The 25768-nt window shown below is 44.3% G+C and overlaps 2 protein-coding genes across 2 annotated transcripts in view; one reads left to right on the top strand and one right to left on the bottom strand.

Moving 5' to 3' along the window:
• The window catches only part of LOC117431609 (peroxisome proliferator-activated receptor gamma coactivator 1-beta), a 34651-nt gene extending 30900 nt beyond the window's left edge, over window positions 1-3751 (top strand). Inside the window, exon 12 of the mRNA XM_058996501.1 lies at window positions 280-3751. Coding sequence (XP_058852484.1) covers window positions 280-371 — 92 coding nt within the window. The 3' untranslated portion in view covers window positions 372-3751. The remainder of the gene's footprint in view (window positions 1-279) is intronic.
• A 6571-nt stretch (window positions 3752-10322) lies between these two features.
• Window positions 10323-23987, bottom strand: LOC117964625 (rod cGMP-specific 3',5'-cyclic phosphodiesterase subunit alpha-like). The gene is made up of 22 exons (XM_034908794.2): window positions 23269-23987; window positions 19791-19943; window positions 19427-19516; window positions 18877-19017; window positions 18251-18325; window positions 16954-17018; window positions 16572-16638; window positions 16421-16468; window positions 15942-16091; window positions 15439-15582; window positions 15215-15280; window positions 14970-15116; window positions 14512-14619; window positions 14275-14384; window positions 13655-13742; window positions 13378-13478; window positions 12998-13105; window positions 12671-12734; window positions 12293-12367; window positions 11688-11771; window positions 11237-11405; window positions 10323-10786 (listed from the first exon to the last, which is right to left on the bottom strand). Exons 1-22 carry the CDS (start codon window positions 23737-23739, stop codon window positions 10743-10745), a joined length of 2568 nt encoding a protein of 855 aa, XP_034764685.2. The 5' UTR covers window positions 23740-23987; the 3' UTR covers window positions 10323-10742.
• Window positions 23988-25768: the final 1781 nt, after the last annotated feature.

The following is a 25768-nucleotide window of genomic DNA, read 5'->3' as shown; positions in this document are numbered from 1 at the left end:
TTGTGGAAAGGGCTTTTACAGCAGGGATGGGAATACAAATCCTAACGCGTAGCAGTGTCACCCATTCCAGGTTTTACTAGGAGCTTGATTAGCCCCAGTGTGTAAGTAACAAGCTGAGCTGTGTCTTATTAAACTCATAGTAAAACCAGGAATGGCTCACACTGCTGTGCAGTCTTTTTTCCATCGCTGCGCAGTGTATTTTGAAACCACTTCTAGCGTTAACCCTTAGCTTTCTGGTATCCAGCATGTTCTGCAATGTAAACGAATCTGTTTCCTCAGACGATGGTGGTCTGGGCCCAGTGAAGAGCAAGTATGATGCCGTGGACTTCGACACCCTGCTGAAAGAGGCGCAGAAGAGCCTGCATCGCTGACAAGCCTTAACTCTACAGGGACATGCCTCCGTACCTCAACCAGGGCAACTCCTTATGTTTACCTTTTTAACATTGGAAGAGGAAGAAGAAGAAGAAAAATACCTTGTCTCTTTTAAAAAAAAGAAAAGTTTACATTGAACAGAAATTGCTTCCTGTGTGTGTGTGTGTGTTCACAACATGAACACCCCCCCCACCCCACAAGAAAGGGGCAGGGCTGTGTAGCAATAGTGTTTCCCCAATTGGTCGTTGTGATGTGCGTGTGCGTGTGTGTCTATTTTAGTATCCACTGGGGGGGAAGGGGTGTGAGATTCGCAGCTGAATTCTCCAATTAGTCATCTAGCAACTGCTTTAACATAGCCTGAATCGTTGGATGTAAACTGTGTGCATTCGTACAAAACAAACAAACAAACAAAACGGAATGGTTTACACTCATACAAAATCAACTTGTTTTGTAAATGTTAGTGCTTCCTCGGTGTCATCTATGCACTTTGAATGAGGTGATGATCTTTCTGCCCCCCACCCGTCCTTCAGCGTCTGCTGGTTTCTGTGGAGGAAGCAGGATTGAGGTATGGGAGCAAGAGTGAATTTAATTGGCTAATGCTGCCTGGAACTGCAGAGAACTTCCTGTGCACACTGTACTGCTCCACTGTAAGCGCCACCATGCTGTGAATGTTCCACACCCTGCTAGAGAGCTCTCCTGAGAGAGGAGGCCTGCTGTATGAGATCCCCGAAGGAAGGAAGCACGTTTCAGTGTCTTGCCTGTGTGGCGGTGCTTTGCCTCTTGGATGTGACAGAAATAAACTTCTTTCTAAAGAGCTGAGCAGATTTTTGCATTCAGAGGCTTTGACGGAGAATCCAGCATCCTCGTGCAGCTGAGTAATCAGAGGGGGGTTCTTCTACCTCATGTGACATTTCTTTTCTCTCTCCCTTTCAAAGGCGGGGGGGACAATCTGAGCCATCCTCGAAAGCACTTGTGGCTCTATATATCCCATTGTTCCATGTTTCTCGTTTTAGCCTTCTGTAAGGAGAGATCTGTATCTGCGTCTGGTCCCTGTCTGGTCCCTGTCTCGTCTCTGTGGTGTAATTGTCGTGGGAAGCAAGCCCTAAGGCTTGCGATTGAGACGTCTGGATAACCAGTCTCTTTCTGTCTCTGTGTCTGGTTCTTGCCCCTGCCCTAGCCGGGGGTGGGGTGGGGTGGGGTAGGGGGTGGATGTGGATAGTATTTTTTTTCCTATCCACCTCCCCTCCTCTCCCCACTTCAGATTTTCCTTCTCTTTCTACACAGTAAAATGTTTACATCACTTGATTCTCCTTCTAATTTATTAGAACGCAAACTAAGTACAACAGAAAAAAACAGCCTTATTCAGAATTCAACCAATGCTCTGAAAGGACCAGCCTGTCTGGGCTTTTCCTGGCATTGAGCTGAGATTCTCTTAGTGTTGTACATACTGTACCTGCGTTAACCTTACTGATCGCGTGCGGTCCTGAATGAGTTTCTGTACTTAGTCTGTGTACTACTAAATCATGAGAGAATGTGCTGGTTTACATCATTAATCTTGTTATATCGGCTTCTCTATGGTGTGTGTGTGTGTGTATATATATATATATATATATATATATATATATATATATATAGAGTACCATGCCTAGACTTGAAGTGTGCTGTTATGTGCTGTACTGCTCAATGTGGATGTGTCAGTAGAAAACGGACGATAATGGTGGAGGGTAGTAGTCCTGTTTTTTCTACAATTAAAAAAAAAAATATATATATATATATATATGCATAAGTTAAAAGAAGTTAAGTGTACGGGTTGTAAAGGAAGGGAATCTCTTTTTTTATTTATTTTTATTCACAAGCTCACGGGAAAACACTTGCATACTAATTAAGCCAACTTGGAATTTACAAAAAAATCAAATGCAGTTCTGTATTCCCCTACCTACTCAAGATACCTACCAGTGGCGCTGCTGTGAAACGTTTTTGCCCGTCACTTGGCTTGCCTTACAGGTGAGCTCTGAATAGAAGTTTACCTGTAAAATAGCACCCCCTAGCTGTCATTCAGTCACAGAATCCACTCGGTCACTGCTACTCCAGAATAGCTGGATAAGAACAATATTCAGGTCAGTCTGGGGATGAATAGCCAGTGCAGGGCTTTGTTGCTATTAGGGTTTGACATCTCTTTACTGTGTGCATATTATTCATAGCCAACAAGGCTCTCTGTAAACTCACAGTCAAGTTCCTAGACTATATGAATCACAGCTGTGAGCAAATCCCGTTGGCTTTCATATCTACTGTACACTAATGTGGTGGTCTGGGCACATCTGAAACCCCAATAACTCCACTTGTCTTTGAATTGCAAGGTCTCCCTTTAAAATACTGCACCCTTCCTATTGAAAACAGCCATATGTAGATAGCTATAGTTCCCTATAGTGTGGATGATGAGGTCATTTCAAGCCGTGATGCTGAGCATTGCTTGAAGCACCTGCTGTACCTGCACAGGGCACGCTGCACACTGGACTGGACTCCTGCTTGAAGTGAGGAGGGGCAGCTGTTGCACGTGCTTGTGTTTAGTGTAGATTTCCAACGCAACAATGTCAGATTGAACAATTTAGTACCTGTGATGGTTTAGCCACGTCCCATATGTGCAGGTTCTGCGGTTCTGAGGTGCAGCCCATTCCTGTCCCATTTGAACAGTATCGCTAAGCACCCTTCAGCGTACCAGCGTGCATTGCAGAGTGTACCGTTGTGTTGGGTCGACCGTATCACAGAAAAGGTATGGGATTTTCAGCAGAAATGTGTGAAAAACTAAAAGATAGCGTTTTTATTTTTAACTTTTTTTTTTTATTTTTTACATCTAATCATGACTGTCAAATCGGGCACTTAATTTTTCTTTTGTAATTTTTTTGGTTTCGTTTTTTAGTATTGTTTGGTAGTAAGATTTTATATTTTTTACATATGTTTGCTTAATTTTTTTCTTTTTTTTGTATTATTATTATTATTATTATTATTATTATTATTATTATTATTATTATTATTATTTATGTGACTTTTAGCTTGAATCTTATTCCTTACCCAATAATCGTGTGATTTAATACGCGTTGAGAGTGTGAGAACAAAATGCATTTCAGTGTTTTTGAATTGTTCAAATCCTCTAGTTTCGTAGATAATTTTACCAAAATAGCTGAAATTATGTGATATTATAAATTCTATTTTAATTCATGTAAATACTTTTGAAAGAAAAGCTTCCTTTTAAACTAAAGAAAAATGTCTCTGGAGAGGTTGTTTACATTATTAAACTGTAGAGACGTCGCTCATATACGGTCAAAAATAAATATATCTGTTGATTTGCCTCCAAATAATAAAGACTCTAATGAAAACAAAACCGTGTGTCTGTCGTGTTAAAGCAAAAAATGTGTCTGACAAACAACCCATATGAGTTAGTCATAAAAGCCCTTAATCAGCACTAGACTAGTTATTTGAGGAATACCACGACAGCAAGCTGCTGGAAGAGTGACTCTCAAACAATGAAAACAGAATACTGAACTCGCAACAACTTACTCACATTTCCACGTGCGCTTAAATAGTTCTAACATTCAAAACTATTTTGGTGTCTCCATTTTTGTGGCACTATGCGTGTGTCAGATAGATGTTACATCTTGTCTAGCATCATTTAGCATGTGTTGTGTAACTCAGAACTGCCTGGTATATAAATATATAATGGGGATGACCCAGGAAGTGAAGCAGTGCTGGCCCTGTTCAGTAAGTGGATAGGAGACCCCCTTTGATGGCCAGCAATGGTATTTGAGGTGGTGCTGGTTCACTGTACTGGTGGCACTATTCCCTCTGTGACGGAGCTCCAGCAGTGTTCTAGCCTGGACCGTGCTTTGCCATTCAGTTCCTGTGTGCTCTACACATTCAAGATCCTGTAATGCTTACTTTTAAAGAAGAGAAGGGGTATTAACTGGGCTAAATTACTGGTCCATCTCACTGGATAAGATGATTAAAGACTAGAATGCCAAATCTAGTGTGATGTGCACGTCTATGTGCACTGCACAGCACAAAGACATACAACACAGTAACAACACAGAGACAGCTTCTTAAAGCATGCAGTTTTATCATTGTATTGTTATATGTTATGTAGAGTAGATGATCAGACATTTACAACAAGACGATCCTGTAACGAGCACTGCAGGCAGGCAGCGGCTCTGTTCCAGACCAGCCAGGCGTTGCACGCGTCAGATCCTCCCTTAAGCACACTCGACCCTATGCAGTTTGCACAAGACAGGTTGAGCAAAAGAGAGGCTCCTTTCAAATCAGTTGCACTGCGGCAGTCGAGTCCTGGCAAAATATGTGTGTGTGTGTGTGTGTTTAAACCTTTTTATGCGTGGCAACCTCATATGGGGATAGTGTTAGTGATAGGGATAGCGATAGGGTTATGGATAGTGTTAGGGATAGGGATAGTGATAGGGATAGCGATAGGGTTAGGGATAGTGATAGGGTTAGGGATAGCGATAGTGTTAGGGATAGTGTTAGGGATAGCGATAGGGATAGCGATAGTGTTAGGGATAGCGCTAGGGTTATGGATAGTGATAGGGATAGCGCTAGGGTTATGGATAGTGTTAGGGATAGCGATAGTGATAGGGATAGCGATAGGGTTAGGGATAGTGTTAGGGATAGTGATAGGGTTAGCAATAGGGTTAGGGATAGTGTTAGGGATAGCAATAGGGTTAGGGATAGGGTTAGGGATAGTGATAGGGTTAGCAATAGGGTTATGGATAGTGTTAGGGATAGCGATAGTGTTAGGGATAGCGATAGTGATAGGGATAGCGATAGTGATAGGGACAGTGATAGGGATAGCGATAGTGATAGGGATAGCGATAGTGTTAGGGATAGCGATAGTGTTAGGGATAGCGATAGTGATAGGGATAGCGATAGTGATAGGGACAGTGATAGGGATAGCGATAGTGATAGGGATAGCGATAGTGTTAGGGATAGCGATAGTGATAGGGATAGGGATAGGGATAGCGATAGTGATAGGGACAGTGATAGGGATAGCGATAGTGATAGGGATAGCGATAGTGATAGGGATAGTGTTAGGGATAGTGATAGGGTTAGGGATAGTGATAGGGATAGTGATAGGGATAGCGATAGTGATAGGGATAGCGATAGGGTTAGGGATAGTGTTAGGGTTAGGGATAGTGTTAGGGATAGGGATAGTGATAGGGATAGCGATAGTGTTAGGGATAGTGATAGGGATAGTGTTAGGGATAGCGATAGTGATAGGGATAGCGATAGTGATAGGGATAGCGATAGGGTTAGGGATAGTGTTAGGGTTAGGGATAGTGTTAGGGATAGTGATAGGGTTAGGGATAGTGATAGGGATAGCGATAGTGTTAGGGATAGCGATAGTGATAGGGATAGCGATAGTGATAGGGATAGCGATAGTGATAGGGACAGTGATAGGGATAGCGATAGTGATAGGGATAGCGATAGTGTTAGGGATAGCGATAGTGATAGGGATAGGGATAGGGATAGCGATAGTGATAGGGACAGTGATAGGGATAGCGATAGTGATAGGGATAGCGATAGTGATAGGGATAGCGATAGGGTTAGGGATAGTGTTAGGGTTAGGGATAGTGTTAGGGTTAGGGATAGCGATAGTGATAGGGATAGCGATAGGGATAGCGATAGGGTTAGGGATAGTGTTAGGGATAGCGATAGGGTTAGGGATAGTGTTAGGGTTAGGGATAGTGTTAGGGTTAGGGATAGTGTTAGGGATAGTGATAGGGTTAGGGATAGTGATAGGGATAGCGATAGTGTTAGGGATAGCGATAGTGATAGGGATAGCGATAGTGATAGGGATAGCGATAGTGATAGGGACAGTGATAGGGATAGCGATAGTGTTAGGGATAGCGATAGTGATAGGGATAGCGATAGTGATAGGGATAGCGATAGGGTTGGGGATAGTGTTAGGGTTAGGGATAGTGTTAGGGTTAGGGATAGTGTTAGGGATAGTGATAGGGTTAGGGATAGTGATAGGGTTAGGGATAGTGTTAGGGATAGCGATAGTGATAGGGATAGCGATAGTGATAGGGATAGCGATAGGGTTAGGGATAGTGTTAGGGTTAGGGATAGTGTTAGGGTTAGGGATAGGGTTAGGGATAGTGATAGGGTTAGGGATAGTGATAGGGTTAGGGATAGTGTTAGGGATAGCGATAGTGATAGGGATAGCGATAGGGTTAGGGATAGTGTTAGGGATAGTGATAGGGTTAGCAATAGGGTTAGGGATAGTGTTAGGGATAGCGATAGGGTTAGGGATAGGGTTAGGGATAGTGATAGGGTTAGCAATAGGGTTATGGATAGTGTTAGGGATAGCGATAGTGATAGGGACAGTGATAGGGATAGCGATAGTGATAGGGATAGCGATAGTGTTAGGGATAGCGATAGTGATAGGGATAGCGATAGTGATAGGGACAGTGATAGGGATAGCGATAGTGATAGGGATAGCGATAGTGTCAGGGATAGCGATAGTGATAGGGATAGGGATAGGGATAGCGATAGTGATAGGGACAGTGATAGGGATATTGATAGTGATAGGGATAGCGATAGTGATAGGGATAGTGTTAGGGATAGTGATAGGGTTAGGGATAGTGATAGGGATAGTGATAGGGATAGCGATAGTGATAGGGATAGCGATAGGGTTAGGGATAGTGTTAGGGTTAGGGATAGGGATAGTGATAGGGATAGCGATAGTGTTAGGGATAGTGATAGGGATAGCGATAGTGTTAGGGATAGCGATAGTGATAGGGATAGCGATAGTGATAGGGATAGCGATAGGGTTGGGGATAGTGTTAGGGTTAGGGATAGTGTTAGGGTTAGGGATAGTGTTAGGGATAGTGATAGGGTTAGGGATAGTGATAGGGTTAGGGATAGTGTTAGGGATAGCGATAGTGATAGGGATAGCGATAGTGATAGGGATAGCGATAGGGTTAGGGATAGTGTTAGGGTTAGGGATAGTGTTAGGGTTAGGGATAGTGTTAGGGATAGTGATAGGGTTAGGGATAGTGATAGGGTTAGGGATAGTGTTAGGGATAGCGATAGTGATAGGGATAGTGATAGGGTTAGGGATAGTGTTAGGGATAGTGATAGGGTTAGCAATAGGGTTAGGGATAGTGTTAGGGATAGCGATAGGGTTAGGGATAGGGTTAGGGATAGTGATAGGGTTAGCAATAGGGTTATGGATAGTGTTAGGGATAGCGATAGTGTTAGGGATAGCGATAGTGATAGGGACAGTGATAGGGATAGCGATAGTGATAGGGATAGCGATAGTGTTAGGGATAGCGATAGTGATAGGGATAGCGATAGTGATAGGGACAGTGATAGGGATAGCGATAGTGATAGGGATAGCGATAGTGTTAGGGATAGCGATAGTGATAGGGATAGGGATAGGGATAGCGATAGTGATAGGGACAGTGATAGGGATATTGATAGTGATAGGGATAGCGATAGTGATAGGGATAGTGTTAGGGATAGTGATAGGGTTAGGGATAGTGATAGGGATAGTGATAGGGATAGCGATAGTGATAGGGATAGCGATAGGGTTAGGGATAGTGTTAGGGTTAGGGATAGGGATAGTGATAGGGATAGCGATAGTGTTAGGGATAGTGATAGGGATAGCGATAGTGTTAGGGATAGCGATAGTGATAGGGATAGCGATAGTGATAGGGATAGCGATAGGGTTGGGGATAGTGTTAGGGTTAGGGATAGTGTTAGGGTTAGGGATAGTGTTAGGGATAGTGATAGGGTTAGGGATAGTGATAGGGTTAGGGATAGTGTTAGGGATAGCGATAGTGATAGGGATAGCGATAGTGATAGGGATAGCGATAGGGTTAGGGATAGTGTTAGGGTTAGGGATAGTGTTAGGGTTAGGGATAGTGTTAGGGATAGTGATAGGGTTAGGGATAGTGATAGGGTTAGGGATAGTGTTAGGGATAGCGATAGTGATAGGGATAGCGATAGTGATAGGGATAGCGATAGTGATAGGGATAGTGTTAGGGATAGCGATAGTGATAGGGATAGCGATAGGGTTAGGGATAGTGTTAGGGTTAGGGATAGTGTTAGGGATAGCGATAGGGTTAGGGATAGTGTTAGGGATAGTGATAGGGTTAGGGATAGCGATAGTGATAGGGATAGCGATAGGGTTAGGGATAGTGTTAGGGATAGCGATAGTGTTAGGGATAGTGATAGTGATAGGGATAGCGATAGGGTTAGGGATAGTGTTAGGGATAGCGATAGTGATAGGGATAGTGATAGTGATAGGGATAGCGATAGGGTTAGGGATAGTGTTAGGGATAGCGATAGTGATAGGGATAGTGATAGTGATAGGGATAGTGTTAGGGATAGCGATAGTGATAGGGATAGCGATAGGGTTAGGGATAGTGTTAGGGATAGCGATAGTGATAGGGATAGTGATAGTGATAGGGATAGTGTTAGGGATAGCGATAGTGATAGGGATAGTGATAGGGTTAGGGATAGCGATAGTGATAGGGATAGCGATAGGGTTAGGGATAGTGTTAGGGATAGCGATAGTGATAGGGATAGTGATAGTGATAGGGACAGTGTTAGGGATAGCGATAGTGATAGGGATAGTGATAGGGTTAGGGATAGTGTTAGGGATAGTGATAGTGATAGGGATAGCGATAGGGTTAGGGATAGTGTTAGGGATAGCGATAGTGATAGGGATAGTGATAGGGTTAGGGATAGTGTTAGGGATAGCGATAGTGATAGGGATAGTGATAGTGTTAGGGATGGGATTCGGGTTAGAGATGTGAATGAATCAAGCGCAATAGAAGGGTAAGTTACCAGTCTATTTATTTTAGCTCTGACAGGCCAGAATCAGATGGTGTAATGTGTGTAGGGGGCCGTCCATCCTCCTGAACATTTTGACCCTCATATCTAGTGGTTTACCAACCCGCTACCCCTTAACCATCCTCTGGATCTGTCACAGAATAAAAACCCCACAATGTCCATTTCCAAAAGAAACTAATATGTGCTACACATACTGTACAATACCCTCTGTGTTCTATGGAACAATAGGCAGCCTCACAAAGACACACGTTCCTCTAATAAACCCATGCCAGAGGCTCTCAGCTCTCCAGTAACTGGAGAACAATGGTGCAATGCAGCAGGACTCGAGTCCTAGGATTCTCTTGTAGATCCCAGAGCCCAGGCTGCCCCACGTTCCTGATGTCTTATCCAAAGAGGACACAGGTGGAGATGGGGATGGGGAGGACACAATATTCCCACTAGGGACAGTCGGGAAGGCTTTTATTGTGGGACTCGCATAATGAAGCTGTAAAAGAGGTAAAGAATTGTGTAACTGGGATAACAAGTTAAAGCATAAACCATCTCAGAAGACAGTAAAATCACAAGCTTCCTATATCGAACAATAAAGAGAAAGTGAACGGAAGCACATTGGGGGATCCCTTTGGTTTAACAAAGACTGCACAGTTTAGAAATGAAAAATAAATGAGCTCTCTAATTATTCTCCACGCGTTATAATGAGCTCATTACCATGGTACTTATTTATATAGTTCAAAAGCATTCCTAAATTAACATTTCAGCAGACCCTTAGAAAAAGGTTACTCAGACTCCTGGGGCGTTCAGTGAGCAGCCAGTTAGCAAACGGTGGCTAATGAAACGTGTGTGTGACACAGGAATACTGGAAGAGAATGGAATGTGAGGGGCTAATATCAGCAGCATTATTAGATTGAAATTCACCCAACAATGTATCACTGAGGAATGCTCCAGTAGAGCTGCATGGTTTCCAGCACTGATCCCTCTGAATTGGATTTTTAATAATAGCATTCTAGTGGAAGCATACCAGCAGTCTTGGCTATGTAAGTACACTCGTCTAGTCTAGTGCATGCCAGAGTAACCACATTATGGAAACATTTTTTTAAAATTGCATCCTGGTTTAATGAACTTCAAACACTTTCTCAATCTGGTATACCGCCTTCCAATAGATACACAAACAATTCTCTACACTCCAAATCCACTACAAGAGTTTAAAAAATAAAAATGCAAAGCAATAAGAGTTTGCTTGATTCCTTCCTCAGCACCACATTGTGAAGACGGTGTGTGGCTATATTCTAGATCTTTATATGTATTTATTATTTATTTAAAACAAAACAACAAAAAGAAACCTGAATGGGTCCAAATAAATTTCACCAGGTATATATCTCGATTCTTATATAAATATATTTATATTTATACATGGATCTTTGGTAATGGTTTCCAGGCGTTGACTGCTTGGAAAAACCCAGCCATGTGTCAGCCTCCAGAGGAAGTGGCCACGCCTCTGCACTTCCTGTTTAGCTGATGATGCAGGTCTTGGCTTGGGAAGCTGGCGGAGGGGCTGCGAATGAAAGCAGAAGGACACTGTTATCATAGGGCAGAAGAGCATGACCAAAGTGCAGAGCTGAAGCAGACAATTTCTACTGCACTTCTCAGCCTCTGCAGTGTTTGGTTCATGCCCCTGCCAGCACAACAAGAACATACAGCCCTGTTCTATCCCTGTCCCTTCCGATGAACATACAGCCCTGTTCTATCCCTGTCCCTTCCGATGAACATACAACCCTGTTCTATCCCTGTCCCTTCCGATGAACATACAGCCCTGTTCTATCCCTGTCCCTTCCGATGAACATACAGCCCTGTTCTATCCCTGTCCCTTCTGATTAGTTCAGCCAGTGCCTTCCATTCCATCCAGCTCTCTCACAATCTTCCTCCCTGGTCCCATGTCCCTCCCTGTCGCCCTCACCCTCTCTACCAGTCTCTTCCATTCCCCCTCCCCCTCTTTCCCAGTTACCCTGCTGGGCCATGGCTGTTGAAGCGGCCGCCTCCTCTTTCTTTTTCTTCTCCTCCTCGATGGCCGCCACCTTGGCTTCGTGTATGTCCTGCAGAGCCTTCCACTCCTTCCTGTTGTTCTGGATCCTGTCAAACATGGGCATGATCTGCTCGTGGAAGCGAGAGAACTCCTGGGGAGGAGAGGAAAGAGCGACATAACGACCTCGAACACAGGATCCCCTTCCGAACACGGGACGACCTGAGAGCCTAACCTAGGAGACTCTGTTCAGCAGGGCTGAGTCAGCCAGGGGTAGGAGACCGCCAAAGCACACCAGCACTGCTCTAGGAAGTCGTGTTGGGGGAAGCTCTGGGAAGCATGTTGTTTTAAGGGGGGCCACTGCACTGTTAGAGCCAGTCATGACATCTAGAGGCAAACATTTGTACCTCGTACAGACAGTGGGGCAGTACTATACCTTGTACACGAAAGTGCAGACGAAGTCGATGAAACCACACTGCAGTTTGGGAAGATCCGCTGCTTTGTTCCTGTCCATCATGGGCTAGGAGAGTAAGAGAGCTTCCCATTAGCAGAGCTCGCTGCAGGACCCCACGTGGCTCTTCAGTGAAGAACGTGTGCGTTTGCAGAGCTCGCTGCAGGACCCCACGTGGCTCTTCAGTGAAGAACGTGTGCGTTTGCAGAGCTCGCTGCAGGACCCCACGTGGCTCTTCAGTGAAGAACGTGTGCGTTTGCAGAGCTCGCTGCAGGACCCCACGTGGCTCTTCAGTGAAGAACGTGTGCGTTTGCAGAGCTCGCTGGAGGACCCCCATGTGGCTCTTCAGTGAAGAACGTGTGCGTTTGCAGAGCTCGCTGCAGGACCCCACGTGGCTCTTCAGTGAAGAACGTGTGTGTTTTATGGTTGTTATGAATACTGTACATACCCTCCCATCTCATTTCATTTATTTCTTTTTTTTTTCTCCTATATCGTGACGTATATGGTCTCACGACCGTGCATATCATGATATGTGTCGTATCGTAACATTAGTGTATGGTTCTACCAGCCCTTCCAACTGCCCTACTTACAATGGGATTTTGCTCCAGCACTGTCCGCTCCAGGTCTCCCTGCTCCCAGAACTCTGCGGCGACATTGAGCGCCACCTACAGGAGAGGCAGAGCAGCACAAGCAGCAGTCCTCATTAAGATGTCATTCTTTTTAAGTTCTCTAATAAAAGTTTCCTAGCAAACTGTAATAAAGTGTAGTGAAATCATGGTAAAGCATAGACAAGCATTGTAAAATCACAGAGAGGTATGGTAAAGCATAGCAAACATTGTAAAAGCATAGAGAGGTCTGGTAAAGCATATTTAAAAAAACCCTAAAAACAAAGCAAACCAGGTTGAACTCTGGTGAATAGATAGCGTAACCATGGGAAAAGGTAGTGTGGAGAGGGAATGCAGGGTTACCTGGCTCTGTATCTCCCAGGGTTTAGCGATAGCCGACAGGTCACAGGCAGTCATCATCATGGCCCTGTAAAGGAAGCACAGAGTCGCAATCATAACATTTACAACTGTCTGTATTTTTTTTACTCCCCCAAACGTTTATTGCTATTTATATAAATAGGGGAGACTATCAAAAACATTAAAGCGAACACTAGACAAGGCGGTTTTAGGAAGGTTCAGATCACAATCTGAACAAATGCTGAACGAATCGCTTATCTGAGCGTCTATGTCCCTTTTCCAGAGAGGCTGACTTGCTTCCCTGGGTGGGGTTCAAATTGGGGGTTCACCTACATGATGATCTCTTTCCTAGTTGTCTCCAGCATCATGAAGTTGGTCCATGCGCTCCAGTCCTCGTAGGTTTTGGACAGGTCCACGATCTTCTGGAACATTGTCCTCTTCCTGAGAGACATCGAGAAAACAAAGCGTTACTCAACCTGAAAGATGCACCCCAGGAAAGGCCGAGTCAACTTGTCTTCAGTGGTCAACCCTTTATTCACAGTTACTAGCAATGCACGTGCTAAACTGCATGGTTCTTCACTAACGTTTCCCATAGTAAAAGCACAGCTAAGTGTAATGAAGCACAGTGAAAGCATGGCAAAGCAAAGGGAAGCATGGCAAAGCCCAGAGGGCTGCAAAATGACTGTGCAGCTGTACTGTGGTAACACACTTACTTGAAATAGAGGGCCAGGTCGGTTGCAATGATAGCGATGTCCATTAAGTGTATGACATGGTCGTGCTGCCTTCGGTTCAGGTTCACGTAGATGTTTAGGCTCTGTAACAAAATAAGAAACCGAAAGATCTTTCGGTATTTAAATAGAAGCAATTCTGCGTTTTTAACATGAAACTGTGATGATAATTCAGTTTGTAAACTCAGCTGGTGTGTTGAAAACTTAGAAAGGGCTGTACAGAGAATTGAAAAAAGAAAAACATGAACCAAAACAGATTTACCTCATCGCTTAGCAAGGTCTTGCCAAACTCAAGATGGTGTCTCTCTAAAATGGAGGATCCGTGGAGCTTTGCCAACGGATTCCCAGACCTAAAGAGATGAAAAGAGACTGAGCAAGCTGGCATACTATGCTGAAAGCCTGGAGTGAGTACAACTACCCTAACCACTGAGCTACTCAAACCCACTGCCTTCCACGCTGCAGCCCAGCACTCTCTCCACTGAGCTACTCAAACCCACTGCCTTCCACACTGCAGCCCAGCACTCTCACCACTGAGCTACTCAAACGCACTGCCTTCCACACTGCAGCCCTGCACTCTCACCACTGAGCTACTCAACCCCTACATCTTCAAAATACCTGTCTGGTGGTCTAACTACTGATCTCCTCAAAGCCACTGTAAGAGCTTGCTCGAGTTATAGCCACAATATACTGCAGCCCAATGAGTGGCAATGAGTAAGAGACCCAGACACCCTGCACTGCAGCCCAGTGTTCCACTGCAGGACTGGGCTGGGCTCAATGAGTAAGAGACCCAGACACCCTGCACTGCAGCCCAGCGTTCCACTGCAGGACTGGGCTGGGCTCAATGATACAGGACTACAGCAGGACTACAGCAGCGATCCTTACTTCATCTGGTACAGGTTGTTGGTCCCTCGGTGGTCGATATCATGGCAGAAAGCAGCTGTTACCATCGCCATGGCCTCCAGATCAGTGTAATAACGCTTCAGGTCCCCAGTCTGATAACAAAAGAAACAACATGCATCTTCATTTCAAATGGCACTGCCCCTCCCTATGTTTTAAAGCAGGCTGTGTCAGTGGTAGTAAGAGAACAGCCCCTGGTCTGCCCCAGGTCTGCCTGGTTACCATGAGCAGTGTGAACATGGTCTGCCCCACGTTGAAGCCGTGCCTCCAGTTGTGGTAGGTGATCTGCCGGTAGCCCTTGCTGAGCGAGTACATGAAGCGAACGAGCACCTGTGAAACAGAGGAGAGAGAGACACTCACTGCCTGACATCTGTGCACCCAGGGCTGTCTGCCTGGCTGGCCTTTAATGCATTTCTCCGTCTACCTAACTGTATTAATTCAGGAGGGGGGGAAATTCTCTGAGCCAAAATCAGTGATTAAATAGTACTGTAAAAGACATGTCTTCAGCAGGTAGGTTTTGTAACGTTTTTCTACCCTATATGGACTTTTTGACCACTTAAGCACTATAAACGAGCCTACACACACACATATAGACACAGACATTGACACTCTCACACACACACACACACACACTCACTCTCACACACACACACATAAACACACACACACACAGTACGCACCTCCTGAGGAATCTGAAACTTCTTCACCACCCCCAGCTCGTAGTACATCTGGATACCGCACTTGACCAGGTCGATTTGGGAATGCTCAAAATCGCAGAAGTGGAACTCGTAGATCTCCGACTCCTTGGCGCTTGGGAGCTCTGTTTTCTGGGGGAGACAGGAAGGACCCCATCAGAAGACAGCGGGACACCAAGACATACTGTAACTCTGCCACGAGAAAAAAGAAGAGCCGCCTGCCAACTCACCAGGATCTGAGCCAGCTCATCTTCATCGCAGTCCTGCGGCTCTTTGCCATACACCTCGCGGGTTTTCTGCAAACACACAGCACATTGATATTTTACAGTCTTTAAATATGAATAAAACCCACAATACAGCTTCCCAGAGCGCTGAACACAAGCAAAACTACAAAGCAACCTCACATTACACCTGACTGTTCTGGATTGAAAGCAAACAGAGGTTGTTCCCCTACCAGGATGTTCTGAATCTCGTCTTTCCTGCACTTGACGTGGTAGTTGACCATGTCCTGGAAGATGTCTTTCCTGTTCTCCAGCTTGTTCATCCTGTCGTACGTGTCCGTGTTGAGCACCGACCATCCCAGGAACTGAGTCAGGGACTGCAATGGGACGGGAGTGCCAACACAGTCACACTGGAATCACTTACAACATTAAAAGGTAATGCAGAACAACATTGTAATGATGTGTCAGTATACATGCATTTACTATGTAACTCCGATGTAAATACACAGTAATTAGAGACACTTCATGCAAAGTGTTACCCATTGAAATTCCCATTCAAATGGCAAATGCAGCCCACTGAAGCCATGCAGTTGATGAAAAAGACCAAGCTGTGGAAATGGTTTGTAAGGGTTAAGGCACAGTGGTCATTACTGCCGGGTTCTCCTCCCTGGGTTAAACAATCAATCGAGGGATCGATGGATACCCCAGTGCTGTTTAAACCCTATGGGAACGATACCTCCATAAGGGTTTCGTCCATTTCATCAAAGGGCTTCCCGTCCTTCCTGTTGTAGAAGGTGGCCACTCCCACGATCTCTTCCTTTTTGTTGACGATGGGCATGGACAGGACGTTCTTGATCGTCCAGCCTGAGTCCTCAAGGGGACCTTTCTGGGGGTGGGGGAGGGATCAGGGAATGAGGGGTTAACACAAAGACAGAGGGCAGCCTGGGTAAAGTCACTTTAAAAAGAAAAACAGTGGCGTACAGTAGAGTGCGTAGCATAATGATCCCTGACACACTGATTACAGCGCCTTTAAGAAACCTCCTCTGGATTGCACCTCTCAGGCACTGAGTTAAGCAGGAGATGGAGAGCTGTGCAGATGTGCCTTGGGGATGAATAATTGCCTGTGGCATGAATGTTATAGAATAGCACTGCAGGCTGTGTATGCACTGTATTGTGTCTGACCTGGATAGAAGAGCTGCTAATAGCCACACTTACCTGGAACTGGAAGAAGTCATCAGCGCCGGCATTCATGATGTTGCAAATCTGCAAATCAAGATTATTTAAGAAAATATCATAACGTGTCCTTATAAACGAACGAAACAAAAGCAAGACTTAAAAGTAAAGGAAGTGATTTGGGAGCTCTTACCAGTGCTGTCTCAGCCACGTATGTGGGCAGTCCACTGACCAGAGCCCAGTGGTCAGCTGGGGGGGATCTGTGGAGAAGAGGTCAGTATGTATTTAACCACATAGCACCAGATGACAAACTGAAATTCATACCTTTCACTACATTTTGTAACTGCATTAAATACTGTACTGCTATTATGGCTTCCGGTAGACTTGCAATATCATTTTGTAGTTTCTTTGATTACATGCTTTTAAATAAAATATCTAAATTATGTTCATATAGATTTTTTTTTTAATTATGTCTCAATCCTAAAATTCTAGGTGATGCAAAACTTTTGTCCAGAGCTGCAAGTGTGAGTTAGAAAGCTGTGCATAATACATAATAAAGAAATAAACAGACTCACGGTATGACTTTAATATCTTCTTTCCCATGTAAAATGTAATCAATAATTTTGTAGAAGATGACTTCCTAAAACAGATTGTAAGTGGTATAAGTTTTTAGCTGTAAAAAAAAAAAAATATATATATATATATATATATATATATATATATATATATATATATATATATATATATATATATATAGTACGAAATCAGAGGATTTACAAAACTATGAGAAGCCTAGCACTGCTGAAGGTATTAGATGAAATGTTATTCAGATGTTCAGACGTGCGCTCTGTTTCCCCTCGTTTCCCTGTAGTTTCTGCACACCCCATTTGATTCATGAGGCATTATTTTAGCAGCTTTGGGGTTTGAACTGAAACCCCACGATCGCTCAGTGTGCAGTGTGCTGTGGTCTGCAGCACACTATAACAAGGTTACTGTTTGCAGAAATGAATGTCATCTGGGCTTGAATCTGTTGAAATGAACAATGTGTTGAAAGTAAGAGAGGCTCCACCAGAAATTATTAAATGATCTCCTTAAAATGTGGAGCCCATTTAAAAATAAATCACAAAAATACATATATGATTTACATATTACTGTCGGCTTTTAAAAAATATTGTAATGTTTGTTCTCATACTATGATGATGAAGGTCTGGGTGTGGGCTGTGGGTTTAGATTTATACATGTATGAATGGTAAAGTTATGTATTGGAGAATATGTTTGTATTATAAGATTGCATGTGTGCTATTTAAAAATGTAATTCAGATAGTCCTAATTTTCATTTTTTTAAGAAATGGACGAATAAAAACTAGGCTGCGATTCTTGATTGTGAAGGGGCTTCACAGCCTGCAGTGAGGAAGCTCAGTGTTCTTGAAGGCTCTTTGTAACAAATGAGGTGCCAGTGCCATCTACTGGAAGAAAAATGTCATGCAAAAGGAGCAGCAGCAGCAGCAGCAGCAGCAGTATATTCACTGTATGGCCAAAAACTGTAGCATGTAATGTAAGTAAAGTGGTCACATGCCATGTCATTTAATCCGCCAGTCATGTGTACTGTAAGTACCAATAACAATGGGAAAGCAGAAGGATCTTAATGACTTCACAAGGACCATGATAGTGGTGATACACAGTGTGGGCGATTTAGTGACTTCACAAGGACCATGGTAGTGGCGATTCACAGTGTGGGCGATTTAGTGATTTCACAAGGAGCATGACAGTGACGATACACAGTGTGGGCGATCATTAATTCTCATGATACACCAATGGGTTAATAATCCTACATACATATAGAGCAAGCATGCAGAGCACAGCAGTACTCACTCTTCCATCTGGAGTCTTGGGTCCATCATAAGGAGGGACCTCCCCCATCAGGACTGGCCACAAATCAAAGAACTCCTGCAGACACAAGATGGGCAGGTGGGTTACAGGGCGGGGAAGAAGGGCTTTGTGCTCAGTCACTATTGAACCCATCTCTCCTCTTTCCCCCAGTGCTGATCAGGACAGTGTGGACCACGCAGCTCTGCAGACTCACAAAGAGCCTGTGGAACCACAGTGTTTAGAAAGACATCGTGCCTTGGCTGTTCTGTACAGTATTTTCATGTGGGTGTATCACAGCTGCAGATTGCTGAAACCGACGCAGACCTTCTGTTTGTACTGCAGCCATTCTGAGCACGATCCTTCAGCAGTTTCGTTCTCTAGAATACTCTTCCATGGGATATTAGAAGAATTTAAAATCCACATAACGCAGTACCTTATACAGGGTAGGTAGAAACATCTTTGACTTCATTTTTAGTGTCTTTGATTATTTCAAATGTTATTTTCCAGTGGGGGATTACATAGACACATTGCGACTCACATGCTACCACACGCTCAGCAGATGGGAATGAATGTCTTGAAGCAGCCAGTGGAATGGGGCCGTGAGCGTGGGACTGGAGGGAGCCCCCTACCTTGGTCTTGGTCATGTCCAGGAGCCCCACGGAGTAGCGGTCACAGTTGAGGAAGGCGCGCACCGTGTAGAGAGCTTTGTGGAACTGTCGCTCGATGTCAGTCATCTCCTCAAACACCTTGCTAGCCGACCACAGCAACATCTGAAAGAGACAGCAAGGGCTTCTTCCCATCACGCGGCTACACAAAGGATGGGGTGACCACTGCGGGGTGCCAGGCGATGGGGTGCCAGGTGAGGACATCCACACCCTGATCTTGCACACTGAAGTGCAAGATACTCAGCTTATCTTAAAAACATGTTTCATCACGCACAGATATTCATAGGCACATTAGGCTTGCCTCAGCTGGTGTTTCTAAGATGGACTTGGCGATCAGAACTGCGATGAGAACTTGAATGCAACTTTAGAAATGATAGATGTCCTTTAAAATGATTCAACAATTGGAGCAGGTCAGGTCTCAAACAGTGAGCAAAACAAACTGGGTATCTTTCGTCTGGTCGCCATCAATGGCCCTTTGGAGCCTGAAATGCAGAGATACTCAATGCACTCTTACCTGCCCCCTCCTCGTCTCACAGTTGTGAAGGTAGCTGAGATGGAAAACTCTCAGGATCAAATTGGCAAAATTGAGGTACTTCATTAAAACCTGAAAGAGACAATAGAATCACCAAGCAGAATAATTAGACAGGTAACATACCTGCTGCATCTATCGCTCAAATAATGCACTGGAGTTTACTGTTTCTAAACCATGATCACTACCTCCAGACACTGTGTGGAAGAGACTGTAGATATTCCTCTGGTCAATAGACCAGACCTGCCCCATACTGATCACACAGACTAACATTGCTGGTCTATGAGCAGTGAGTGTGTCTACTGGGATAGTGTAAATGTTTCACTGATGAAAGCCCCCCTGCCCTCACCTCCTCGTCCTGCTTAGTGAAGTGTGGCGCTCCTATTTTGTTGATGGCCATGAGGACCCCCACCACGTCCTTCCCGTTCAGTATGGGCGTGGCCAGTATGCTTTTGGTGGTGTACTCTGTCAGCTGGTCCACAAAATCACTGAAGTGGCTGTCCTGCAATCAGAGAGAGAGAGAGAGAGGGGGAGAGAGAGAGAAAGAGAGAGAGAGAGTGAGAGAGAGAGAGAGAGAGAGAGAGAGAGAGAGAGAGAGTGAGAGAGTGAGAGAGAGAGAGAGAGAGACCAAAGGTTACGTCAGCAAACACTAACATCAGCCGGGTTGTAATGATAATGAAGGGTTAAACAAACATTATGAGACACTGCGCTATCTCCCAGAACATTATGAGACACTGCGCTATCTCCCAGAACATTAGGTAACTGATCATGATCTGATTTCTGTTATGACTAGGTGCTACATTATTGTGTCTAGCAATCCTGATGATGCACAGACCTGCTCCATTTTAATATTCAATATTATAAAACTCAACAATACCAGTACCTGCAAGACAAAAAAATCTGCTTGCCAGGATCTCAAAGACAGCGGTACAGCTGTGCATTAGTTTATCATTTTTTTAAAAATGCCTGTTCTTTTATTGCAATGCAAGGGGCCAATATTGAGAAACATTTACACAGAGTGACATATGTAACCCAGAACTTGGGCTTTTCATGGATAGTTTCTATGGTCAAATTTGCTTCAATGACAGGAAACAATTTTCACATGTGTATCTATTCAAACATTCCTAAGGCAGGAATCCTTTGCAACGGAGTGTTTAAGCAGTTGTGCTGACTGGGGGATGTCTTACAGACTCTAGGGCATGACCTCTAAACTAATCCTGGATTGTTCTGATTAGATTGAGATTATGGATTTTAAATCCAATATCATGCCATAAATAACCCAGCTCCCTCTGCGCCCCGGAAGAGAGGGAAGCTTCTTGTTCTGTTTTGTTTAATTCGGCAGCCGCAGTGCAGGCGCGCACGGCACGGGCCACGTTAACCAGACGGTCACTTAGAAGTTCATTAAACATGCATTAGGCAATCAGGCATGCATTAGTCTCTCGGAACCAGATGCAGAAATAATTGGGCTAAGATTGGCTACATTTCTCAAATGGTAAAAAGATACTTTTGTAACTTCCCTAATATAATTTAATGAGAGATTACTATGATTGAGCTCATGTAATCCCACATTTTTTAGCTGCTTATCTGAATTTAGCCCTAAATAATTCTGACACATCCAACACTTGATATCTGCACGACAATCATCAAGTAACTCCCCAGCAGAAGTATTGCCTGGCTTTATAATAATATAATATCTTTACTTTTTATATAGCGCCTTTTATAGTGGGCCACCATCACAAAGCACTTTACAGAGGTAGGCTGTGAGCTGTGCATATATGCAGAGTCACTTACAATAGGGACAGATATAGCTGGGTATCACCTGCATAGCATTGGAAGTTCACTCCGTGTGTGCGGATAATATCACCTAACAGTAGCATATATAATGAAAATAACAAAGGACCTAGAATAGAGCCTTATGATGATCTTTCCTACATGCTCAGCTTATTTATTATTAGTCAGTGGCAGCTGACAAGCAAAGGACATTCCTTGGTTGTGTCTGATATTTATAGACATACTTATCTGAATAACCCCTCAGAGCTCTAGTTGCATATATAAAGGTCTAGCAGCAGCTTTACTTGGACCGCAGTCACAGCCGCAGCAGTGTGAAAGCCCCGAGGCTGTGGTTTTTGGAGGCGGATGCTGGATGCTAATGAATGGATGCTAATTAACTAATGAAGGACTTATGAGACAGAGCGTGTGGATTGGTTTACCCCTCCACCCCCAGTAAGTCACTTCTAGATGTTATTTGTAATTGCATTCGTAATTTGAAACATTGTAGTCCAAAGCTATGATAGTTACCCAAAGTTACAGTGCAATCGCTTCCCATTTCCAGATGATGTTACACGAAGCAAAAATAAACAGGACTGGTGACGTCATCAGTCCCCCCTCTTCTCCTCTCTCCCATCCTCTCTTGAAACTTTTGAAGATTTCAGTTTAACACAAATTCAGACCACCTTCATCCAGAGACACTCTCAGCTCCCCTCAATCTGTTATCAATGATGCACAGCATACTTATTATAAGCCAGGGAAAATGGCATTTCAGGGTATTTCATAACCTTTATCAGGTTAAATCAAACCAAATCCCAAGCACTTTGCTCAAAATTACACATTCCATTTCTGCTCCAAAGTTTGACACACATCCATCAAGTGCCATGTCTAGACAAACTATACAAAAATAATAACTAGCCCAAACAGCAGTATACCAGCAGAAAACAGACAGATTGTTCCTACCGGCTGAAGCTTCACTACACTTTGCAATGCTTTTACTATGCAGTATTCTGCATTGCATTCATAAGGGGGAACCTTTGGACTGGCGTGGGTCGGATTCTTTAAGAATCAGGCCAGCGTTGTGACTTTGGTGACACTGGTTGCCCCTTTGAATCTTGGAAGTGTGATTAAGCTCACAACCCGGGTCTGAGAAGCTTGAAATAATCAAAGATTTTGATGCTGTTCAAAAATCTTTAAATGTAATACTTCGATGGGAATCGGTGGTGATCAAGAGACATAAATGAAAAATATCTTCACGATGAGTAATGGAAGGCACAATGATCAGTAACAGACAAAATGTGTAAGAAAAGTCAAAAAGAGAACGTCGTGGACTAACAGCAGAACAAAATATGAAACTAGTTCATTAGGATGCTCTGCTTTTCAGTGCGTTACGATGGCAACGGCCTCAACATTATAACCCATTATATTAAAATAGGCTTCCCAAGTCATGCTCCAGCAGTCTTCAGCCATCTGAAATCATTTGCTTCAAAGCTGGAGTGGTATCAAGGCACAGGCAGGCAGGTTGACATGGCAGCTATATCTACAGACAGATCCCCTGTGCACATTTTATGAAAATGTGATTTTAATTGAAGTACTGCAGTAATGCTTTAGAGAACAGTCCCACAGTGTAAATCTCGTGTCGCGGTCACAGCCAGCTGTTATGTTTATTAGGGTGAGCGTATGGCTTCATGTTCACAGGGACAGGTAGGGACAGTTCAGGCTTTTCAGCTCCCATCACAGTGCATTTTGGTACTATTTACCTGTCTCAGGTACATTTCACGGGCTTCTTTTCTTTAAGAGAAGCAGGACTTAGCAGAATGCATAGGGATGGGAGTTAACAAGCCTGAACTGTCCTAGTGAATATGGAGTCACCCTATGTTTATATTAGTGAACAGTGATAAAGACCTGGATTAGCCTTCAGGGCTGCTATGGCACTGACAGGAAGCTGAGCTCTGTGTTGAGGCTGAGGCTCATACCAACCAATGTAGGCAAGACAGAAGACAACTTTTTCCCTTGATAGCAACTCAGCCTTTCCCGCCACCAGCCTCGAGAGACATTACCTGGGTGACGTCGGCCACGTTGATGGTCTTCTTTGTGGTGGCCACGTGGCCCACGATGCCTGTGTCCAGGGGGAAGACGATCTCGCTGTCGGGCTGCACCAGGCACTCCTCCAGCATGGCGTCCTTGTGCACGTTGAAGAGGCGGGTGGCCAGCTCCGCTGTGCCATTCCGCATGCGGTACAGGAAGAGGCTCATGCGATCGGAGCGCAGCAGGAAGCTGAGCTTCTGCATCAGGTTGAAGATGGAGCGTTCCATCTGGAGGTTCTCCTGCAGGTCTCGGATCAGGTCGAAGAGGATCTCGCTCTCCTCCACGCTGCTCAAGTCGTGGAAGCTGCTGAAGTCCACCGCCGCCTCCTTCATCCCTAGCAGGCTCCGGATCACTGCCGGGCGGAACTTGGAATCGTAATACTCCTTGGCGAACGCTGGGTTGTTGTCCAAAAACTTCTCTGCATCTACTGAATTTATCGCCATTTTTAACTAATCAAATTGTATTTCCTCTTAACAAAAAAACAAACCTGCCCTCTTTCTTCCAGAAGAATCCAATGATCAAGTGTCTTTATCAACAGATCCCTTGCAGAGCAGCAATTACACACCCACACTGACAGCAGGATAAACTCTGCAAAGCCTGGAGTTGCTTTCACCACATTTCACAGCTCAACGAGAGGATGTGTGCTTTGGGATCGGACTGCTCCCGTGCCATGGTTCTTCTCCCTGGGCTCCTAGAGCAATAGGGAGTGGAGGGGAGACTGGGATTAACAGGATTGTTTTAAATGGTCATGTGACCACCCCTTAATCTGAAGGCCAATTACATATTAGGATTAAAGATTTTACATTTACATTGAGTAGCTCAGTGGCTAGAGTGCTGGGCTGCAGTGTGGAAGGCAGTGGGTTTGAGTAGATCAGTGGTTAGAGTCTTGGGCTGCAGTATGGAAGGCAGTGGGTTTGAGTAGATCAGTGGTTAGAGTCCTCGGCTGCAGTGTGGAAGGCAGTGGGTTTGAGTAGATCAGTGGTTAGAGTGCTGGGCTGCAGTGTGGAAGGCAGTGGGTTTGAGTAGATCAGTGGTTAGAGTCCTCGGCTGCAGTGTGGAAGGCAGTGGGTTTGAGTAGCTCAGTGGTTAGAGTGCTGGGCTGCAGTATGGAAGGCAGTGGGTTTGAGTAGATCAGTGGTTAGAGTCCTCGGATGCAGTGTGGAAGGCAGTGGGTTTTGCCTTTGCACTGTAGAATTTTTTCAATGGATACATAACCATTTCAGCTTCCTGTAATACATTTGCTTTATAAAGTACATGCAGTCTAAATCAGGGGTTTTTGAAAGTAACTGAAAGACAGGGAAGCTGAGGATAATGCATCTAGCATAACCAGACACCGAACAGTTTGAAGCCTCAGCACTGAAAGCTACCCTTCATTTCACATTATTATAAGACTCTTCTAAGAAGGGATCAGATTAAAATGCTTTATCTGCCGAACAGAAATGACACAGAGAGAAAGAAGACACAATAGGTGCTTAGGCTTACACAAGGGAGATGTGACACAGTGTGGTCTAGTGGCTACCTGGCAATCAGAAAGGAGTACTGGGAGGCTGTGGGCCCTAGTGGTGTGAGATAAGGACTGGGGTTCAGTTTTAGGGGCTGGTTTGGGGAGATATTTAAGTACTTTAAATAATACTCTGTTGTTCATAGATACCAGACCCAGTGCCTCAAACTTAGAATGTAATCTGATTTGAAAGCCTAAGGGGGACATGCCCTTTCACAGAGCTGTCACAGACATTGCTTCATATTTTTTACTTTTATCCTTGACAACGACGCCTGAAAAAAAGTGAAGTAAATATCATTGTTCTCAGGAAGGTCAGTTAGTAATATGTCACAACATTCATCCAAAACAGGATACGTGTGTCGTGATTCTACAGAGAAGCTAACCTTTGTGGTACGGTGAAAAAATCCATATTCAGAGTGACTCTTCACAAATACGACCACAGGGTTACACCCCCCCCCGGACACACCCACACCCCCCCCACACCCCCCCCCCCCCCACCCCCACTTTTGCATTCCTATATTTGTGGAGACTTCTCATTGACTCTCACTATATTTTTATTTACTATTTTTCTAAATCCAGTCGGACAAAACTCCACACAGGGTGAAAGTCGACAACAAAGAAATATTTTGGCACCTTTTTTTTTTTTTTAAGACATATTTGAGTTATTAAAAAGGTGTTTTACAAAGTGTGGACGTCATTTTTTCAGGAGTTACTATCTTTGTGGGGACATTTTCTCAGATTTTGTCTGCACATTGATAGTAATACCTGCCCACTGACACACACACACACACACACACACACACGCACACGCACACACACACACACGCACACACACACACACACCATTATGCACAGATTTATACACACATACTGTATACACCTATACACAAAAACACATCTGAGCTTTAAATATACAAAAGGCGACTGCAAAGACAGTATTCCAGATGTGGGTATTCACTGCCTGACCACTA

The sequence above is a fragment of the Acipenser ruthenus genome, chromosome 22 (assembly GCF_902713425.1).
Source record: "Acipenser ruthenus chromosome 22, fAciRut3.2 maternal haplotype, whole genome shotgun sequence".
Classification (NCBI taxonomy): Eukaryota; Metazoa; Chordata; class Actinopteri; order Acipenseriformes; family Acipenseridae; genus Acipenser; species Acipenser ruthenus.
The sequence above is the reverse complement of the archived record's forward strand: the minus strand, read 5'-3'. Positions and strand labels throughout refer to the sequence as shown.

What these genes read in the sequence shown, in the direction of transcription:
- LOC117964625 (XM_034908794.2), bottom strand. Translation starts at nt 23,739, where the DNA reads ATGGCGATAAATTCAGTAGATGCAGAGAAGTTTTTGGACAACAACCCA. An exon ending in GAAGATATTAAAGTCATACC is followed by an intron (nt 16,639 to 16,953) that starts GTGAGTCTGTTT and finishes TCTTCTCCACAG; the next exon opens with ATCCCCCCCAGCTGACCACT. An exon ending in TCTGCACTTTCGTGTACAAG is followed by an intron (nt 11,406 to 11,687) that starts GTATAGTACTGC and finishes TCTCCTCCCCAG; the next exon opens with GAGTTCTCTCGCTTCCACGA.